Below are 20,012 nucleotides of genomic sequence, written 5' to 3'. Positions count from 1 at the left end.
TTATGATGTCTCAAGGAAAAAAAACGTCTTAAAGATTTAAAAATTTTGTGATAATAAAAAAACCCTACTAAGCAGAAAAAGTGGGGAAAAAACCCCATTAGGTGTACAATCCCAGAGACATGTGTCACACGAAAAGCTTCTAAAAATAATCATCAAACCGCCAGCAAGAAAGAAAAATATATCAAAAAATTTACAATTAGATCATGGAGAAAATCTGTCAATTAGCTCAAATGATAACGAGCAAATGAGCCCCATCTTTTCTGAAAATCAAATAGAGGTTCAAAGGTTCGACTTCTAATTTTCTCCAAACTAAGACATAGCATCACTTGAGAGAACCATTGTGACAAAGTGGGAGCTGATGTATCCTTCCACTTCAACAAAATGGCCCTCCTAGCTATCAACGTAACAAATGCAATAACATGTTGGTCAGACACAGAAATACCATGGATATTTTGAGGAATTATTCCAAAAAGCACTGTTAATTTGTTAGGTTGTAGATTAATTTTAAGTGCTTTAGAAATTGTTGAAGAAACTGACTTCCAGGACTGTTCCGGTAGAGAACAAGACAAAAACATGTGTCAGTGTAGCTATCTCAGTTTTACATCTATCACAGTAACTATCAACATTAGGAAATATTTTAGAGAGTCTCTCCTTCGTTAAATGGTAATGATGTACAATTTTAAATTGAATCAGTGAATGACTAGCACAGATCGAAGAAGAGTTAACCAACTTCAGAATCTGCATCCAATCCTCCGTCATAAAAGTCAAATTGAGTTCCTTTTCCCTATCCTGTTTAATCTTAAATAAAGGACGCTGATCCCATTGTAATAATAAATTATAAATTCTTCCAATAGAACCCTTCGTCGAAGGGTTCATACTCATAATAGTGTCTAACAGGTCAGCCTCCAATATGTAAGGAAAATTACTTAAATATTTTTGTAAGAAATGTCTAACTTGAAGGTATTGTAAAAAGCATGAGTATGAAAAAGAGTATTTATCAACTAATTGTTCAAAAGACATCAATCTATCTTCTTTAAATAAATCCGAAAAATAATTAGTACCTTTATTTTTCCGAAGTAAAAAAAATTGGATCACTCAAAGAAGGCTTTAAAAAGTAATTTCGATAAATTAAACTACAAAGTTTAAATTTTTTAAGATTAAAAAAATTGCGGAACTGGAGCCAAATTTGTAAAGAATGCTTAATCGCAGGGTATAAGTTTAAATTAGCAACTTTAGCTAATTGTATAGATAAAGCAACTCCCAGTAACGAGGTTAAATAAAACTGTTTCACAGCTTTCAGTTCCAGGTCTACCCAAATTGCCCGATCATTCTTATCAACCCAATATAACCAAAAGGACATGTATCGCACATTAACAGCCCAGTAATACATTCTTAGATTAGGCAAAGCAAGATCTCCATCCTTTTTCAACTTTTGTAAGTGACATTTACTAATTCTTGGTCTTTTATTATTCCAAATAAAAGATAAAATAATAGAATCAATCCGATCAAAAAACTTAGTCAAAAAAACAGGGATATTCTGAAATAAATATAAACATTTTGGTAAAATCATCATTTTAACTATATGAATATGACCAACAAGTGAAAATGTAAGTGGACTCCATCTACTAAATAAATACTTCATAGAGTCTACTAAGGGAGCAAAATTGGCTTTATAAAGATCCTTATATTTTTTAGTAATTATAACACCTAAATATCTAAAAGAATCCGTGACTTTAAAAGGAGTATTATCATATATAGAGACATTCATTTAAAGGAAACAATTCACTTTTACTAAAATTTATTTTATATCCTGAAAAATCTCCAAATTCATTGAATAATTTTAGCAAGGCAGGAGTAGATTCGTCAGGATTAAGTATATAAACCAATAAATCATCAACGTCAAGAGAGTCTTATGCATGGTCTCATTCAAAAAATCCCATGAATATTTTTAGCCTCACGAAGAGCAATAGCAAGGGGTTCTAATATTAAATTAAATAACGAAGGACTTAATGGACAACCTTGTCTTGTCCCCCATGAAAGCTGAAAAAAAGGAGACCTACAGTTGTTAGTGACAACAGTAGCAATAGGAGCTTTATATATCATTTTAATCCAATTATTAAAATTAACACCAAAGCCAAATTTCTCTAAAATATTACATAAATATTTCCATTCGACTTGATCGAACACTTTTTCAGCATCCAAAGATAGGACGCATTGTGGAGTTTTAAAAGAGGGCGAATATATAATGTTAAATAGTCTCTGAACGTTTGAAAAAGAATAGTGACCCTTTATAAAACCTGTTTGACCTTTAAAAATAATTTTACCCAAAATATTCTCCAACCAATTGGCCATTATCTTTGACAGAATCTTAGCATCGACATTCAGTAATGAAATGGGTCTGTATGAGGCACAGTCAGTAGGAACTTTATCCCTTTTAAGAATTAAAGAAATAGAAGCCTCATAAAAAGTAGAGGGTAAATCATCTTTCACAAAAGAATCCTTAAACATTTCCAACATATACGGAGAAAGCAATTTTCCAAATTTTTTATAAAATTCTACAGGATAACCATCAAGTCCAGGGGCCTTACCAGATTGCATTGAAAAAATAGCTTTATGAATTTCGGCTTCAGTAATTTGGGCATCAAGAGTTGTTTGATCCTCAACAGAAATTTTAGGAAAAGCAATCTTTCATAAAAAAGCATTCATTTCAGAAGAATCTACTGGACATTGAGATTTGTAAAGTTCAGTATAAAAATCTTGAAAAATCTTATTAATTTCTTCATATTCCCGAGCCAGGGTATCATCTTTCCTACGGATTTTCAAAATTTGCCTTTTGGCTCCAGCCGTTTTTAATTGAGATGCCAGCAGTTTGTTATTTTTATCTCCAAACATATAAAATTGACTCTTTAACTTAAGCAAATAGCCTTCAATGGGATGAGTTAATAATAGGTTATATTGTGATTGAAGTTCCACCCTTTGTTTGATTAAATCAATATTAAGGGAAATTGCATAAATATTATCTAAATCTTTAATTTCTTTTGAAATTTTATCTAATTCGACTTTAGTCTGCTTTTTAAGTTTAGCTGAATAAGAAATAATCTGACCACATAAAAATACCTTAAATGTATCCCATATAATTAATTTGGACGTACCCCCTATATCATTAAAAAGAAAAAAATCTTTTATCTGGTTTTCAATAAAACTGACAAAGTCAGAGTTTTGGGCACTGTTCACTTTCAATCATCTCCTGTGTTGATAAGATTTACTCAAAGAAAAGCGGAAATGTGGGGAATGTGCTTCATGGAAAGAAAAGCCTGAGGCAATGAAAGTTCTACTGTCTAATTATTAACATTGGTGATCTTGACTTGTGAAGTTCATTCAAAATAAATAGTTGGACAAAAGTTTGCCAGGTATTTGTTACTGATTATTTGGGCTTGTAATATATTTGACAGAATAATTTACAATAATTAATAATCAGATGAACTGTGTGGCTCTGCAAATTGGTTAATTTGCCGTGTACATTGCATTAAAGATACCTAACACTTAACACATAGACCACATTATAACTTCTGCAAGATTAGAAAAGACTGAATCCTTTGTTCTGTTTTTGCTGCAGCAAAAATCTGTTTAAAATTAGCCAGGGTTCTCCCTATTACCCATTAGAGCCATACTGTGATGGTATAGTGAATTTCAAAAATATTGGTTAGGTAGCAATGGTGTTGAGTTTTGTTTTAAAAGAATGTCAAATAAATCGTCTGGTTGGTATATATTACAACCAAAGTTAATCCAGAATCTTTTAAATTGTGCTACAATTATAATTTGTCAAATTTGAAAGCAAAATCCTTTATCACATTATTATTCATATATCCTTCATTGAATAATTGCTTGGAGAACAATTATTACAAAGAACACTTGCAAACTCAATATTTCTTGGCTCCTTTTTGCAGTGGTTAATTCAGTGGGTTTTGCAAGATTGTATGTTGCTGCATGTGCTGTCAGTAAATGTTTGTTCCTGAGTGGCAAAATTCATAATTGTTTTTACTTATTTTAATTTGCTTTTCCTAAATGTTATCATGTTGAAGTTCCTTCATTGCACTTGTTCAGTGAGCGTACACAGTGCAAAAGAAGCAACTAGCTGTATAGTTTGGCAATTAGTATTAAATGAAGCACAAGATTTCAGATTTAAATGACAACGCTGTCAGATGAATCAGAGTTACTTGCTCGTAACTGTTGCAATGTAAGGTCATCTGAACTCTTTGATTCGAAAAAAAACAAGAAACTTGCAAGTGAAGATCTGAAATAAAATCACAAAGTGCTGGAAATACTTGACCTGCCAGGCAGATAAAACTAGAACGTAAAAGCAGGGACGTAATGCTGAGGCTTTATAAGGCGTTGGTCAGACCACACTTGGAGTATTGTGAGCAGTTTGTGCCCCTTAGCTATGAAAGTATTTGCTTACATTAGAGAGGGTACAGAGGAGGTTTACAGGAACGAAGATCACTGTGTATTGATAAAAATGACAGCCTGATGAAAGAAGTTGTCCTGGAGCCTGTTGGTCCTGGCCTTAAAGCTGCGGTAACATTTGCCAGACTGAAGCAGCTGAAACAGTTTGTGGTTGGGATGGCTGGAATCCCTGATGATCCTTTGGGCCCTTTCAACCAGTCAGGATGCTTTCAATGGTGCATCCCTGGAATGAAAGAGTAAATGTATGAGGAGCATTTCATGGCTCTGGGCCCGTACTCTTGAAGTTTAGAAGAATGAGGGGGGAATCTCATTGAAACCTGTTGAATATTGAAAGGCCTAGATAGAGTGGATGTGGAGAGGGTGTTTCCTGCAGCAGGGAAGTCAAGAACCAGAGGGCACAGCCTCTGAATAGAGAGACATCCTTTTAGAACCGAGATGAGGAGTAATTTCTTTCGCCAGAGGGAGGTGAATCTGTGGAATTCATTGGCATAAATAGCTGTGAAGGCCAAGTCATTGGATTTATTCAAAGCGAAGGTTGGTAGGTGCTTGATTAGTAAGGTGTCGTAAGGTTATGGAGAGACGGCAGCAGAATGAGGTTGAGAGAGATAATAAATCAGTCATGATGGAATGGCAGAGCAGACATAATGGGCCGAATGGCCTCATCCTGCTCCTATGTCTTATAGTCAATATTTGGAGGGAGAATCAGTGGTAACCTTTCAGAAACATTGACTGTTTCTTTCTCAGCAGATGCTGCTGAGCATTTCCAAACTCCTCTGATTTTCATTATGTTGCCGTGCACCCTAATCATCGAGAAACCTTATTCATTGATAAAACCTGATTCCTTCGTCTGGCACGTCAGTTTTGAATCTGAGCCAGTAACATTATTTTTCAATTTAATTCAAATGAATTTAAAGATTTTCAAATAAAGCAGAGAGTGAAGATATATTTAATCATTTTATATATCAATTCATCTAAAATAGGGATGCTAATTTGTGCATTTTAAAAATTTTTTGAACTATGTGTCAATCTTAATTTGTGTTTGCTCCTTTACGCTGCTCTATTCTACAAAGTGCCCATTGCTGGTGAGTATTTGAAAACAATGGATTTAAGCGTTACAGGAAATATAGAAACCATGTGATGTAGATATTATGTTTGCCGATGAGTGTTATCTTTTTGCTATATTTGAAGACTGTGATCTTCTGAGTATTTGGACAAATGTTATTATCCAAGCCTAAAACGTGTACCAGCTGCTTAATGGCTCCCCTCCTTCCCAGGAATAGAGTTGCAATGTGTTTTTATTCTTCTATGTGTAAATACAGCAACTGAAAAGAGCTGGTTTGTGTTTTAGGAAATGAAGTGTCCTGGAGTGTTCTGGTACAAATCATAAGGCAGTCTGTACAATTTTAATGCTGGGTAGATCTCATGATAAATGTGTGGAAACAACATAAATATCTTTTCAAATGGTGTAGTACATATTCTTGTCAGCATGCCAGGTGTAAGATTATGGTGAAGGGTGACTCTAAAATTGCACACCATTTATCTCCGGTCTGTGTTCTTTTGTCAAAAGCAGACGGAGAAATTGAACATGAAGTAATTTTTTTTTCGTTCCCCTAGATGAAAACCATACAGTTTCAGCAGAGTCAAGCAGGTTGCTGGATGTGCCTCGCTTTCGTGGTGAGCACACAGAATCTCCATACCAGACTGGCCAGCTTCACCCTGCCATTCGGGTTGCAGACTTATTGCAACATATCAACTTAATGAAAACATCAGAGGGCTATGGCTTCAAGGAGGAATATGAGGTGAGAGTACAACGCAAGTGAATGTTTGATACTACTCAACTTTGGAGGGTCATCTTTCTTTAACTGAATAACTTCCAGGAATTCCAACCTATAATCTCTGTTCCTTATTTTTGTTTCCTGCATGTACTAATTTTTTTTTCCCAGAGCCATCCTTAACTCTGGATGATAAGAACCTGCCATTTTGGTGTAATGAAACGTGCATGAACTTTGCAACTGTAATCGTTTTACAATAGTCACAGTAAACTTAGTAAGTGAAATATCCCACGATTGGATGCACCTTCAGACTTGCTGCTGCTTTCCTTGGCCTCTCCTGACATCATGCCAACTTTGGGAACTCCATCTCTCTGATGCGATTTTGGTCCATTTACCAAGGATGATTGCAGTTCCAGGGACCTTGCCTGTTTTGGAAAGGACTTGCTCAGAGGGGGCAAAAATGTGCCCAAGATGGCGCACACAAAAATTTTGCTGGCATACAGCATGCACCAATTCTTTGGGCCCCCACCCTTAATCAAAAAAAAACTTAATGCTTATAAGGATGACCAAATGGCACAGCAAATGATTTTGTACAACCCAAGAACAGTGAGATGGACTGTTGGCGCCAGCTGGGTAGTTCTGAGAATATGGGACATTAGATAATATGTTTTGAAATCCTGACAGACCTGAAATACGCATAAGTATTTGGATAGTGAATGACTACAATAACAATACCATTTAAAAATGGTATTGTTTAATATTTTTAAGATTATATTGATAATTATTGATAATTTTTGAATAGGTTTCTAAAATGCTTCATATATTTCAATCTACTTCTTTTACTTTTATTAATAGCAAAACAAAGAATACATGTAAATAAGCAACAGGACTCATTCTTTTTCCTTAAACAAGGTCTATTATCGTCGTTACTAATTCATTTGTCAATAATAAACCTCTGTTCAATGTTACTATGGCACTCTAGAATCTTTTTCGATGATGATCGCCAATTTGAGGACGCACTGTCAAAAAAAGGTCCTCATGCCTGTGCTGGGGTCTGCATTCATAGCTTGCACACAGTAAACTGGTCAGTAACAGACTGGAACGTTTGCAGATCACACCGAATTGGTTAATATCCTGCCAGCCATTACTTGGGATCCTGAAGCTGCTAAAATTTGAAAAGTTAGGTTTGTGCATAAGGAAGTTAGGTGCAACTGATCAGTAACTGCAGCCTATCTGACACTGGCAGCATGCAAAAGATGGTTGATATATTTTCTGCAAAAATTGGTAGCTAATTAACGGTTGGTTGTAAGGCTGCATCTCCTTTGTCTACGATATCAGGTGGTTAACTGCTCTCTGTTTGTAGGAGATTCCATAGTCAGTCTGCAAGAAATATTGGAAAGAAACTCCTGAGTATTGATAAGTTAAGCATTTTGCACTATGGTCAACTAGACAGCCCAGGTCTTACAGTTAATGTCACAATATATAGCTCTTTACAGTCATACCTTAAGATAGTTTAGATTCTGCTGCTGTTCCAAGAACAGGGAGGATAGCAAGTGAAGAGGGAAGCTGACAGTATGCAGAGAGGACTTCGTTCATCCCAACCCCAGCCAGCTCTTGCTTTCCACTAAAGCACCCCTTCCTTAGCCTGCCACTTTGTGGAGAGTTTTCCTTGCCCATATGAGTACTGTGGAAAATGATCTCTGGAGCAAAAAAAAAAGCATTACTTTCACTTTATGCAGCTTCACGTTTCCTGCACTGAATCTGTTTGCAAATCATTGCTTTTGGAAGTTTGAATTTATGAGAAGTTGTATGCTTTTAAGATGCAACAACTTTGAGTCTTTTATTTCAGGCATCTGTTTTAGGTATGTACAATGATAGAAGATTCACTGAACATTAACTTCACATAAGCTGCAGCACAAAACAGTGAGTTACTTTATAAATAAGTGAATCAAGTGATAAAAGTCAAAGATTAAAACATGAGACATTTATGAAACTTGTAGACACTGAAACAATGAGTTGCAGTTTCAAAACAATCGCAGTTTCAATGAGTTGGAGCTTAATTGGCCTATTTTACCCAAATTACTTGTTTTCAACATGTGTTCTCAATTGATGTAATGATGTTGATTGTCGACTGAATGTAACTTGCAATTAGCACAGTAAAACTATAATTGTTTCACCTGAAAGTGTAGAACATCTAATGAATGAACTGCCAGGATTGCAAATCATTTAATGACACATGTCAGTGTGCAAATATGGTGCTCTTTTCTATCAGGAAGAATAGGTTTCATGCATTCATCAGAAATTCAGTCAACTTCTTTAAAGAGTGGATTAATAACTTTTTTAAATAGATTATATGGTGCCATCACTATCAACCAAACTGGGTAGGTTTCTGTACTGCAACATTCAAGGATTTTGTCATGTTGGTATGTTTGAATATCAGGATTTATTCTATTTCAATCAAGTGATATGGTATTCAGTATTAACTGAGAACATAGTTTTACTGATAATGTTTCCTGTAGAAATGTATTGTTTCTGAGCAACTTCCTGTTTACTTGTCACTCTAAAGAAGCCAGCAGAGTGAAAGCTACATATCACAAAGGATTCTTACACAGCATAAAAATGTAATATAGACTGAGCAGTAACTATTAAATAATTTATGTCCAAGATGATCTGTTAAGATTTCACAGGACTTGGAAAAGTTACATCTTGCAACTAAACCTTGTTGGATTCTTTCATCGTGAAGGATTATTTACTGTGGTGGATTTATGACAAACTGATTAATTTCATGCTAATTACTGGCATTTACTTCTCTGTCAGTGACTTCACTAACATGAGGGCAGATGACAAAAATTCCCATTGCAATAACCCACATTGTTATTTGAGGGGGATAAGTTAGCCAAATGGTTTGTTTTCATTGAAAAGGATCATTTTATTTCACACAGGAGTATTGCTTTCAAGGTTTTTTTTGGTCATGCATCTGTATTTTGGGTGTCACATACAGTACTCTGCAAAAATCTTAAGCACATATATCTAGCTAGGATGCCTAAGACTCCTGCACAGTACTGTATTTGGCAAGGGTGGCGCGCAATGGGAGAGGTGTGGGACAGGTGGCAGAGAAGGAATGCCAGTGATGGGAGGTGGCGCAGATGCAGTCTCGCCCAGCCCTGAGACAACAAGGTATTTGATTCCAAATAATTCGTTTATTGATCATTGCAAGAATTTCTCTCTGGTGCTTCCTGCTCCCTCCTCTCTCCCTTCCCCCTTCCCCAACCATGATTCCTCTCTCCCTGACCCCTTCTCACTCTCAATCCACAATAGATACCCATATCAGAATCAGGCTTATCATCACTCACATATGCCATGAAATTTGTTTTTTTTTTTGGCAGCAGTACAGTGCAATACATAAAATTGCTACAGTACTGTGCAAAATTCTTTGGCACCTGAGCTCTTTGTATGTGCCTGAGACTTCTGCACAGTACTATATCTGCCTGCCTTTGTAATTAAGGCACCTGAGTTTTAACCGATAGAGGGTGTACCTATTCTTATTTCATACTTATCCATCTAGGAGTAACTTGACATTTGTTGCATTGATCTCAGTCAGAACATCATAAAGAATTTCCACAGTGGGTGGAAAAAGAGATTTAAGGGCATGACAAACACTTAATTTTAAAGCTTGATATTTGCATATCTGGCAGTCATTGGTAGCTGAATTTGTCTGTGAGTTTGTGGTCATGTTAATGTTTACTGGAGTAATGATTCAGAGGCTTGGATGAGCAATCAGGTATTAATTGTTCAATGGCTGCCAACTATCCAGGGATTTTAAAGAGTTCACTTCATTAAAACTAATTTCTGGAATAATAATTGACTCTCGGAACTGGTGATCATTAAAGCACTGGATTGCAAAATCCCTCTTCTTTAACTAATACCATTAAGGGATTGATATCTGATGCCACACCTTGTTTGAGGCCTAAATGTGACTCCATAATCACGTCCCTTCTCTGAAATGGACTATCAAACCGTCCAGTTGATAAATTGCTGTATGCAGTCAAAATGCTCGATTGTGATGGAACTGGGCCTAATGCAAAAGGCTGGCTCTTTGGTATTTAAAATCTATTAAAATCGAATATATTTTTATCTAACTTTTAAAAACCAGATACCATCTTTTTAAGTATATGCAATGCCATGCAACACAAATAAAAAAAAATCATTAAAGTGAGGTAAAATAATTTAAAAAAGGATACTTGCCCCCTTTTTATGCCCACTGGTAGACCAGTCAGGAAACCCTATTTGAATCAATGTGGGCACATGTGACCTAAATAAGATTGGCCCGGCAAACCCAAAGCATAATGCTGGGGAATCCCAGCAGAGCTGAGCTTTATCACTGGCCTCCATGAGTAGCCGTCTGTCACTCAGTATGGAACCACTGGCAAAATACACCACACTGAGTACGAAACTGGTTGATCAAATGGAGGTCCTCATTAGCACAGCATTCAGATTGCACCCAGCCCATTCAAACTTGCAAAGTACATTTCTCAAATATCCTAGAGCAGGGGATCCTAACCTTCTCTATGCGATGGACCCTAAGTTTGGAACCTCTGTCCTCGAGTGTCCTTATTAGGAGAGCTGCCCCATGCATGTAGCTGCACTCACAGTTTTATACTGTGGAATGTGCAGAACTCCTCCATTGCAAGTAGCCACACCACAGCATGTGATTGGGAAATTTCACTGTCCATCGCCAGCCGTCTTTTGGTAGCATTACTGACAGGGGCCAAAAGAAAAAAAAAATTACAATAGATGGTGAGTGGGCGAAAGCAATGAATACATCAACTTAACTTATTGTGATCATTCAAGCCCGGTGTTTTACTACGGTCATCCGTACATGATTCGTCAGTGATCAGAGTGTGGATAAATGCCCTACCACCTGATATTCCACAAGCCTTTCTGCCATTATGAGTCAGAAGTATAATGGAATTCTCTCCACTTGCCTGGTTGAGTGAACCTCCAACAACATCTTAAGAAGCTGAACGTTATCTCCAACAAAGCACTTCAGCTGTGTACCATCTGCATTATAGTTACTCTCCTGAGCTTAGCCTGCCCCTAAATCCACAACCTCCACCACCAGGACAGTCACGGAAAGCAGATCCGTGTTCAAATTAATGATGGTTGGGACTTGGAAATATAGTCCCCATTAATAACTCCTACCTCTGAATTCTGGAAATCCCCACCCAAAAACATTGTGAGAGTATTTTCATCTGAGCCATTGAAACATTTTGATAAAGTAATTCATCGCCACCACTTTGGCGGGTGGTTGGGGGAGGGGTGGGGGAGGCACAGCAACCATTGGCCACATTGGCCAAATCAATAAAGTATGGATGTCCCAAACCCTGTACAGCCAATGACACACTCTTAAAGTCATGGTTATAATGTACGAAACTCAGCAGCTAGGTTGTAGAAGTAATGATCGGATAATGACCAATAATCTGTTCTGGTAATGATCTCTGGTTAATGACATAGGAAGAACTTGCCTCCTTTAAGCAGTGCTCAGAAACTTTCTACATTAAACTGGGAAAGCAGAAAAAGATTAAGTTTATACAGTATCTTTGCCAAAAGTTCAAAGTAAATTTATTATCAAACTACATATATGTCACCATTTACAACCGCGAATTCATTTTCTCGCGGGTATGCTCAATAAGTCCATAATAGAATAATAACCATAATAGAATCAATGAAAGACCGCATCAACTGGGCATTCAACCAGTGTGCAAAAGACAACAAACTGAGCAAATACAAAAGGAAGGAAATAATAAATAAATAATCAGTAAATATTGAGAACGTGAGAGGAAGGGCCCAGTCCTTGAGAATGACTCCGCAGGTTGGGAAGTTACCCCCATTGGTTCAAGAGTCTGATGGTTGAAGTGTAATAACTGTTCCTGAACCTGGTGGGTGCATGTCCTGAAGCTTCAGTGCCGCCTTCCTGATTGCAGCAGCTTGGTTGGTGGGGGTCCCCGACGATGGATGCTGCTTTCCTGTGACAACACTCTGTGTAGATAAGCTCAATAGTGGGGAAGACTTTGCCCATGGTGGACTGGGCCATATCCACTACTTTTTGTAGAATTTTCTGTTGAAGGGCATTGCTGTTTCCATAGCAGGCTGTAATGCAGCCAGTCAACATACTCAGCGCTACACTTCTGTAGAAGTTTGTCAAAGTTTTAGATGTTGTGCCAGATCTTAGCAAACTCTTAAGGAAGTAGAGGCGCTGCCAAGAACCTCTGTCAATATGGCATGTTCTTTGGGTTACGTTGAAATCTCACCCTGTGCTTTGTGGTCAGGTTTCTGGAGCAGGATGTGAACCACAATCTACTGACTCAGATAGAAGATATTACTATCAAACTAATGCAAACAGTTCAAGTCTTCAGCAGTGGCCCTGCTGAAGAAATAAATACTTAGCTTCAAAGGTCAACTTGATTTTGAAACTTGTGAAACCTCCCTTGTTCTCCTGAGAATTCCGAAGTTTATAAATTTAAGTAATTTCAAGACTCAAAAAAAAACACAGATTTTACCTGTAATGGATTTACTTAAACTAATGGTTAAAAAAGACTGTGATCAAAAAACTGTTAAGACCAATGAAGATTTAAATCAGTACAGCTCATTGATCAGAAAAGTATGGAAGGATATGAACAAAAAATTAGGCCAGAGATTAAAAAAAGTCAGACAAAATGCTTCAGTGTTGAACTTGGGGAAATTTTTATTCCCCAAACTAAACCTTCATCCAGCTTCGTATAGAAGAAGCTTATGTTTCATTGGCTTTAAAAAAACAGCATGAGACCCATAATTACCTAAAAGGAAATCTGGTGAACACAAAAAAATGAGATACATGAAAATAATGTATTAATCCATTGAGCACTTCTCAAAAAGTGTGTGGCCCAAAATGTCGATTCCCATCCATAGATGCTGCCTGACCTGCTGAGCTCCTCCAGCACATTGTATGTGTTGGTGTTGAAATTGATTACCAGGACTCTTAATGGTAAATTGTTTCCTCAGTAGCGAGGGTGGGGTGGGAAGTATCAGCCCACTGTAGCATGGAGCACTCAGTAAACACACTCCTCACACACACAGATTCACACATACCATGACCATTTCCTTGTCATTCTGCTGAAATCGCACTGAGTGTACACACTTCAATGTCTTCCCCAGTATATTCTCATAATGGGTCCTAAACCAAGCTGGTGCACTCGGGTTGGCTTTATGGTGCTTCTCCCTCTCATACATGGTGGAATATTCAATTTCTTACATAATGAGGATGTGTAAATGTGTATATGTTGCTTGTATACTGTACTTCATTTATTTTGTAATTTGATTGCACCTATATTGTGGGGTGCACCATATTCTCATTCTGTGTAGTCTTAAGTTAACTTCGTTGGTAATTAAAGATGGTATGTCCTAGTGCCAATTTAGGGGAGCTCTTCACCCTTTGTAGGGGAGAGAGATTGGGGCTGCCAGGAGTTCAGACCTGACAAATATAATAGTGGAAACTTCTGTTGTGTTTCCCGGTAGATATCTTTTTGTAAATATTGGCAGTTTCCTTTTCACTATTTTCGCTAATTCCTGTATGTTGATTTTTGACGCAACTAACAAACACCCTTGCACTAAAGTGCTAAGCAACCCCAGCCACTTTTCCTTTGGTCATAACCCACGTGTTTAACACCTACATCAGATTAAAAGAGAATTTGTTGGATTAATGTACTGCTATTATGGAATACTTTTGCTTAAACTGTTTTGGATGAGAGAAATTGCTCATGATAATCTGAAGGATAATCATGTTAAGCAATGGTGGTGAACCAGTTATCATTTTCTGAGACCAAGCTCAGATAGATTAAAACCAATTATTTGTGAGGCATGGAACTGGCACACAATGTAACAGAAAGAGAAATGCTCCTGATTGTAGAGCTTTAATGGTTCAATGTAATATCAAAGAATAAATACAGTATACAACTTGAAATCCTTACACTTCACAGACTTACACAAAACAGAGAGGAAAAAAAATCTGCCGTCCACCCCAACACTTTGACACTCAACTGACTGGGTAGGGGGCGTGGGGGGAGAGAGAGAGAGAGGTATGATCGCTCCTGCCACAGCAAAAGGGGAGACCAACAGCCTTCAATGTGCAGAACTTAAAGTTTCATATGTCTATACAAATAAACTCTTGTCTGCATTGCTGCTTGGTTGCAAATTCAGGTCTGAGACTAGTTTGTGTTTAAGTATAGCGACTACAATTATAAAATCTGAATTTCAGAAAAGCTCTAGATATTGAGATGAATATGATGGGGTGGCATGGTAGTGTACCGGTTTGTGGAATGCTATTACAGCGCCAGTGACCCAGGTTCAATTCCTGCCACTGTCTACAAGGAATATGTACGTTCTCCTCATGACCACATGGGTTTCCTCCGGGTGCTCTGGTTTCCTCTCATAGTCCAAAGACATACAGGTAGTCGGTCGATAGGTCACACGGGCTCATTGGACCAGAAGGTCCTGTTACCATGTCATATCTCTAATAATAAAAAAAAAGTCAGTGTAATACCTGGTAGTTTCATGTTGTGGTAAAGGCCTTCAGTCATACATATTATTACAAAATGAAACATAAAATGGCATTGTTTATAACTTCATAAACTTGAGAATATCCACTGCTGGAAGTCCTGATGAAGGGTCTCAGCCCTAAAATGTCGACTGTTTACCCTTTTCCATAGATGCTGCCTGACCTTGCTACGTTCCTCCAGTATTTTGTGTGTGTTACTGTGTTTATAACTTACTGTTTTATCATATTTTTGTTGCTATAAAATATGTTGAAAAAGGCTGAATAAAATGCTGCATCTTAAATATCCTTTGATATTGAGCTGAGCAATAGTGTTGAATATTGTTCCATATACCTAAATAATACACGATATGCACTTAACTCTTCTTGCAGTTTTCTTGAGCCACCAGCAGTTGTTAGGAATTATACTCTAATTTTAACACATTGTGAAATCAGAAGGTCAGTTTAATGGTTGTTTCTATTGAACTATGCTATAAACAAGGTAAAATAATTATAGCCATTGTTTCAACCATGAAAAGTAGATATTTAACAAGTTGGAGCGATGAAGGTCTCACATTCAACATTCAGGTAAGCTGCCTCTAATAGTCCAAAATGTCCTTGTTTACTTTTCTCATCAGAAGTATTTGGTACAAGTAAGTTTTATGGTTTGCTCTTTGTAGAAATTATTTTAATGTTACCATTTAGTTATTTATATGGGCTCACTGAAGTTGCAAAGAAACTTAAATAATAAAGCAGAAGTCATTCCAGTTAATATAATTTTCTTCATTGGCAGAGTTTCTTTGAAGGGCAATCTGCTTCTTGGGACGTTGCCAAGAAAGATCAGAACCGAACAAAAAACCGTTATGGAAATATTATAGCCTGTAAGTTGATCTGCAAGTGTCGCTGGTGCATTTTAAAAATAATTTTTATTTAAATTTTCAGTGTCAACGAGCAACATTTTATTTTACCTGAATTTGAGTAGAAAGAGAAATCCTACAACACCCCTTCAAAATTTTTATTTTTAGTCATTGAGATAGCTTGCATTTATTTTTCCGCTTCTCCTTTCGTGATGTACTTCAGTCTTTTATTTAAAACCAAATCAAAATGTTGTAAAAAAAGAAAGCCATTCATAACCACCATTTTCACTTTAACTATTTTGTACAGTTATTAACAAGACTAGTCAAGTATGATTTGCCATTGCCAGATACGTACAAGATGATGTAAAAATGTCAGTATAAACATGAGGTATCCCATAATTGAGAGAGAAGGATTTGGGATAAAAGCTGAGAGTCTGCTATCTCAGTAGGAAGCAGTGTTCAAGGATGGAAAATCAGAAAGTTCTGTTGGAACAAGTTCAGATTATTTTCCCTTTGAATGCAGCTTGGCACTGAAAGCATTCAAGATTCTTTTTTTCTTTTTGAACGGGGATTAAATAAAAAGCCACCTGTTAGAGTGCTCAATGCTGTTTCCCCACTAAAGAATTTAGATGAATTGTTTTGAATGGATCTAAACTTTCAACCTTCTGACCCGTAGATGAGATCTGCGCCACAGAGCAAAACTGCAGAATAGATAAACTACTAATTTTTAACGTTAAAATTGATAGTAATGCTAAACTACAATTATCAAATTATCAATCAAAATTCAAATTCAAACTCGGTGGAATATTTGCAGTCTGTCACTCACCTCCTTCCCTATAGCACGGATTAAATTGTAAATCTGCCGTTTGCCAGCACTAGTGTTTGAAACCATCTGGGGAAGGGAAGATATTAATCACCTGAAACAGTTCATGCCAGTAATTTGTGGTTGATATTGGCATTTTTTTTGTGTTAAGTTTCTCAAAAAAAAGGTGTTGCGTGAATAAATTTAAATGTTGAAATCCTTTCCTACAGATGACCATTCCAGAGTCATTTTACAGTCTCTTGAAGATGATTCAACATCTGATTATATTAATGCAAATTACATTGACGTAAGTTGTATTTCTTAACAATTTGGTCTTAAAAATTTATTTCCTGTTTTGTGTCTAAAAATACAATGTACACCTTGTATATTAAATTTGCTGGCACTCACTGACACTGTTGTGCTTTCTTTCACATCTGGCTTTGGTTTGGGCTGTAGATATGGCTGTACAGGGATGTAAGTACCACTGAAATAGCTGGATCTTTTCTTTTTTTTAATATTTTTTCTAAATATATTCAATATGTTACTAAAACAAGCAGTACTTGCAGCAGATAGTTGAGCTAACCCTTTTGATTCTCTTCATAAAAAAAGCATTTTCGATTTTCAGTTAGCCTCACATAATATAAGTAGTAATATTTTTCTGTAGTAATATAATATAAGTAGTATATAATCACATAATATAAGTAGTAATATATTGCCTTGTTGTATAATGGAGAAAAATCATCTTTTAAGTGCATTACTCAGAAATAAACCCTGTATTTTCTTTTATTATTGAATACACTGGCATTTTAAGTTTAGTTATTAAAATGTTGAGGGTTGATGTTGCAAAATGGTTCTGTTAAAGAACCATGGCCAATGGCATATATTATGAAGAGATCGAAGTGGTGAACTCCTGCATGTAAATGAGTTATCATTGTATATTCCCCATGGCTATCTGCTCTGCTTAAAAACTTTTTTCTAATGCACGTGTGGGTGAAAATAGTAACTTTTCAGGTCTACAGCAAAAGTGCAAATATTATTTTATTAAATTGAAAGTTATCATGGGCCTTGTGACTTTAAATCTAAATTAAAAATTGCATATAATTGGGACACTAGTTAATTTTAAACTAGATTCTGAGAGTATACAGATAGTGTGTTTTTGATTAATACTGCCTTGAAGACAAATGCTCTTCAATTAAGTAGTTTGGTGAAAAAGAGCCTTCTTTTACCTTTTCTGAAGAGATACCACATATATTTGCACTCTGTAAAACATTTGTCAATAAAAAGCAATATACATACAAAACATTTCAGTAAATGACAATAATGGTCTTGAATATAGTTTTAGGAAAAAGCACTGAAAGAAATTGAAGGCATCACTTACATTGGAACCTCAAGTTTTCCTGAGCCATTGAAGATCATAATTGTGAATAATTTACAAGTGGAATTGGCAGCATTTTGCTAATTAAATGCACTTACAATGTTTTGTATTTCCAAGAGTTCCAAGAATCAAGTCAAATATTTAAAAATTATTAAAACTGAAGTATAACCAAGTAAAATATTCACTAACACAAGAAATTCTGCAGATGCTGGGAATTCAAAACAAAACACACAAAATGCTGGAGAAACTCAGCAGGTCAGGCAGCATGTATGGAAATGAATAAACAGTTGATATTTTTTGGCCAACACTCTTCTTCAAGACTCACTTCATATTTGCTTTGCTTGCAAGCCTTTAATATTTAAGAGTTTGTATATAAAGCCTATATTCTCAATTTAAAATATAGTTTATTTTGTTTCTTTAAGGGCAACATAAAATCTTGAAAATGTAATCATAATAATTAAAAACAATACTAAGGGTAGAAACTATTTTCCCCAAATTTCATACTGGGAATTAAGATTAGATTTTCCAAAATGGGTGTAATTTACTTTTGAGTCTAGATTGTAATCTTCAATCAGTTCCCTCTTTTCAGTATTAGTTTTTTAAAAAACATATTTATTTTCTTCTTGGGCAAACTTGGATTCAGTTAAAATATGCAAAATCTTGTCAGCTTTTAATTGATCACTGGTCATTGAATTAAAAATAAGCCAATTCAGAACATTGCTCAGGCATTTCAAGCCTATGCAAGGTGCAATTTTGGAAATGTGTAATTAAAACATTTTTGAAGGGAGAGCAAGAGGTAAACTGTTCATTGGTACCAGTGCTAGAGCCTTGAATCTTGCTGAGATGCATCTGCTAACTTGAACAATGGAACTGCACATAATACATACCTGTAAGGAAGAAAGCACCAGACAAAAACTGTGTAGATTTGGTTGGCAGGTCATCAGGGGCTCATGTGCTGTAGCTGAGTATTGTGAATGGGCCAGAGTGGACTTAGTACCCTTATTTTCTCAGAAAATATTCTGATAGGTAGTAAAGCCTTGGCCCGGCTTTACTATTTGTCAAAGCTTTCAATTTTTTTCCAGAGCTATTTAAAAATTATAAATGAAAAGAAAAAAAGTCTGGTAAAGAGACAAATATTTGAAATCATTACTTCCCTGTCGCCCTCTCTCTTTCTCTTTCTCTTTGTCTCCCCTTTCTCCCCTCTTTCCTGCTTCTTTCGGGCTACCTCTACCCCTCTACCCTTTCCAATTTTCCTTCTTTCCTTGGGCCTCTGCCACTCCCAGAATCGTTTTCCCCTTTTCTGCATCTCTCACTCTTTTTCCCCTCTCCTCTGCCTCACTTTCCAATTTTTCCAGACCCTCTCTTGTTTAGCATCTTAACTATTCTTTCCCACCTCTCTGTATTTCCTCAAATGTTTATCCTTTCCTACCATTTTCCTTTTCTCTCTTTTATCTCCTTATCTCATTGTTCCCTTTCTCTTTCATCTTCTCGTTCATTCTTCCCTATCTCTTTTACCCTCTCTTAGCCTTCTTTATCCCTCTCTTCGTTCTCTGTCCCAATTGAGCTCTCTTACATCTATTCACTTTCTCTGTCTCCCCTTCATAGTTCCCTTTCTTTTCTCTCTGTCTTTCCTTCATCTCTTATCTCTCTACCTCTCTCGCTCCCTTTACTCTTCCCTTTCTTCCCTCCCCCAGCAGCTCACTCTTTCCTCCCTCCCCCAGTATCTCACTCTTTCCTTTTACCCCTCCTTGAAATGCCCTGTCCCATTCATGGAAAGCCCTGGCCCTCTTTGACAGGGGCAGGTACATTATTGAACAAAAACCAGAGATTTTTTCATCAGCTTCCATAAATCTGAAATAAAAACAGAAAATATTAACAGACATTCAGCAGATCAAGTACCACTTATGGAAAGAGAAATAGCTAATGTTTCAGGTCAGAGACATATCAGCAAACATGGAATATTAACTGAGCCTTTGTTTTAAAACTGTTTTGAAATATTGTTGAAATTTAGGGGTGTCTAACCCAGCTAAATATTTCAAATCAATAAATGTGTGGCACTATTTGTCCAAATGTGAATAACTTTCTGCAAACATTTAAACTGAGACCAGTTACAGCTATAAAATGCTGATACCCATGAGAACATTTTAAAATTAGTTGAAGATGTGCCCTTTCA

The 20,012-nt window shown here is 36.4% G+C and overlaps 1 protein-coding gene across 6 annotated transcripts in view; it reads left to right on the top strand.

Annotated features, from left to right (window-relative positions):
* The window catches only part of ptprk (protein tyrosine phosphatase receptor type K), a 691,044-nt gene that overhangs the window by 620,118 nt on the left and 50,914 nt on the right, over positions 1 to 20,012 (top strand). For 3 of the 6 annotated variants that reach the window (XM_063034484.1, XM_063034468.1, XM_063034502.1), the window contains 4 exons: positions 6,079 to 6,263; positions 15,599 to 15,686; positions 16,695 to 16,771; positions 16,921 to 16,938. In XM_063034484.1, coding sequence (XP_062890554.1) covers positions 6,079 to 6,263; positions 15,599 to 15,686; positions 16,695 to 16,771; positions 16,921 to 16,938 — 368 coding nt within the window. Of the gene's footprint in view, positions 1 to 5,534; positions 5,547 to 6,078; positions 6,264 to 15,598; positions 15,687 to 16,694; positions 16,772 to 16,920; positions 16,939 to 20,012 lie in introns of all 6 variants that reach the window. The other 3 variants (XM_063034492.1, XM_063034476.1, XM_063034510.1) reach the window with 2 other exon arrangements.

This window comes from Mobula hypostoma, chromosome 2 (genome assembly GCF_963921235.1).
Source record: "Mobula hypostoma chromosome 2, sMobHyp1.1, whole genome shotgun sequence".
Lineage (NCBI taxonomy): Eukaryota > Metazoa > Chordata > Chondrichthyes > Myliobatiformes > Myliobatidae > Mobula > Mobula hypostoma.
This window is presented reverse-complemented; position numbering and strand designations above follow the sequence as displayed.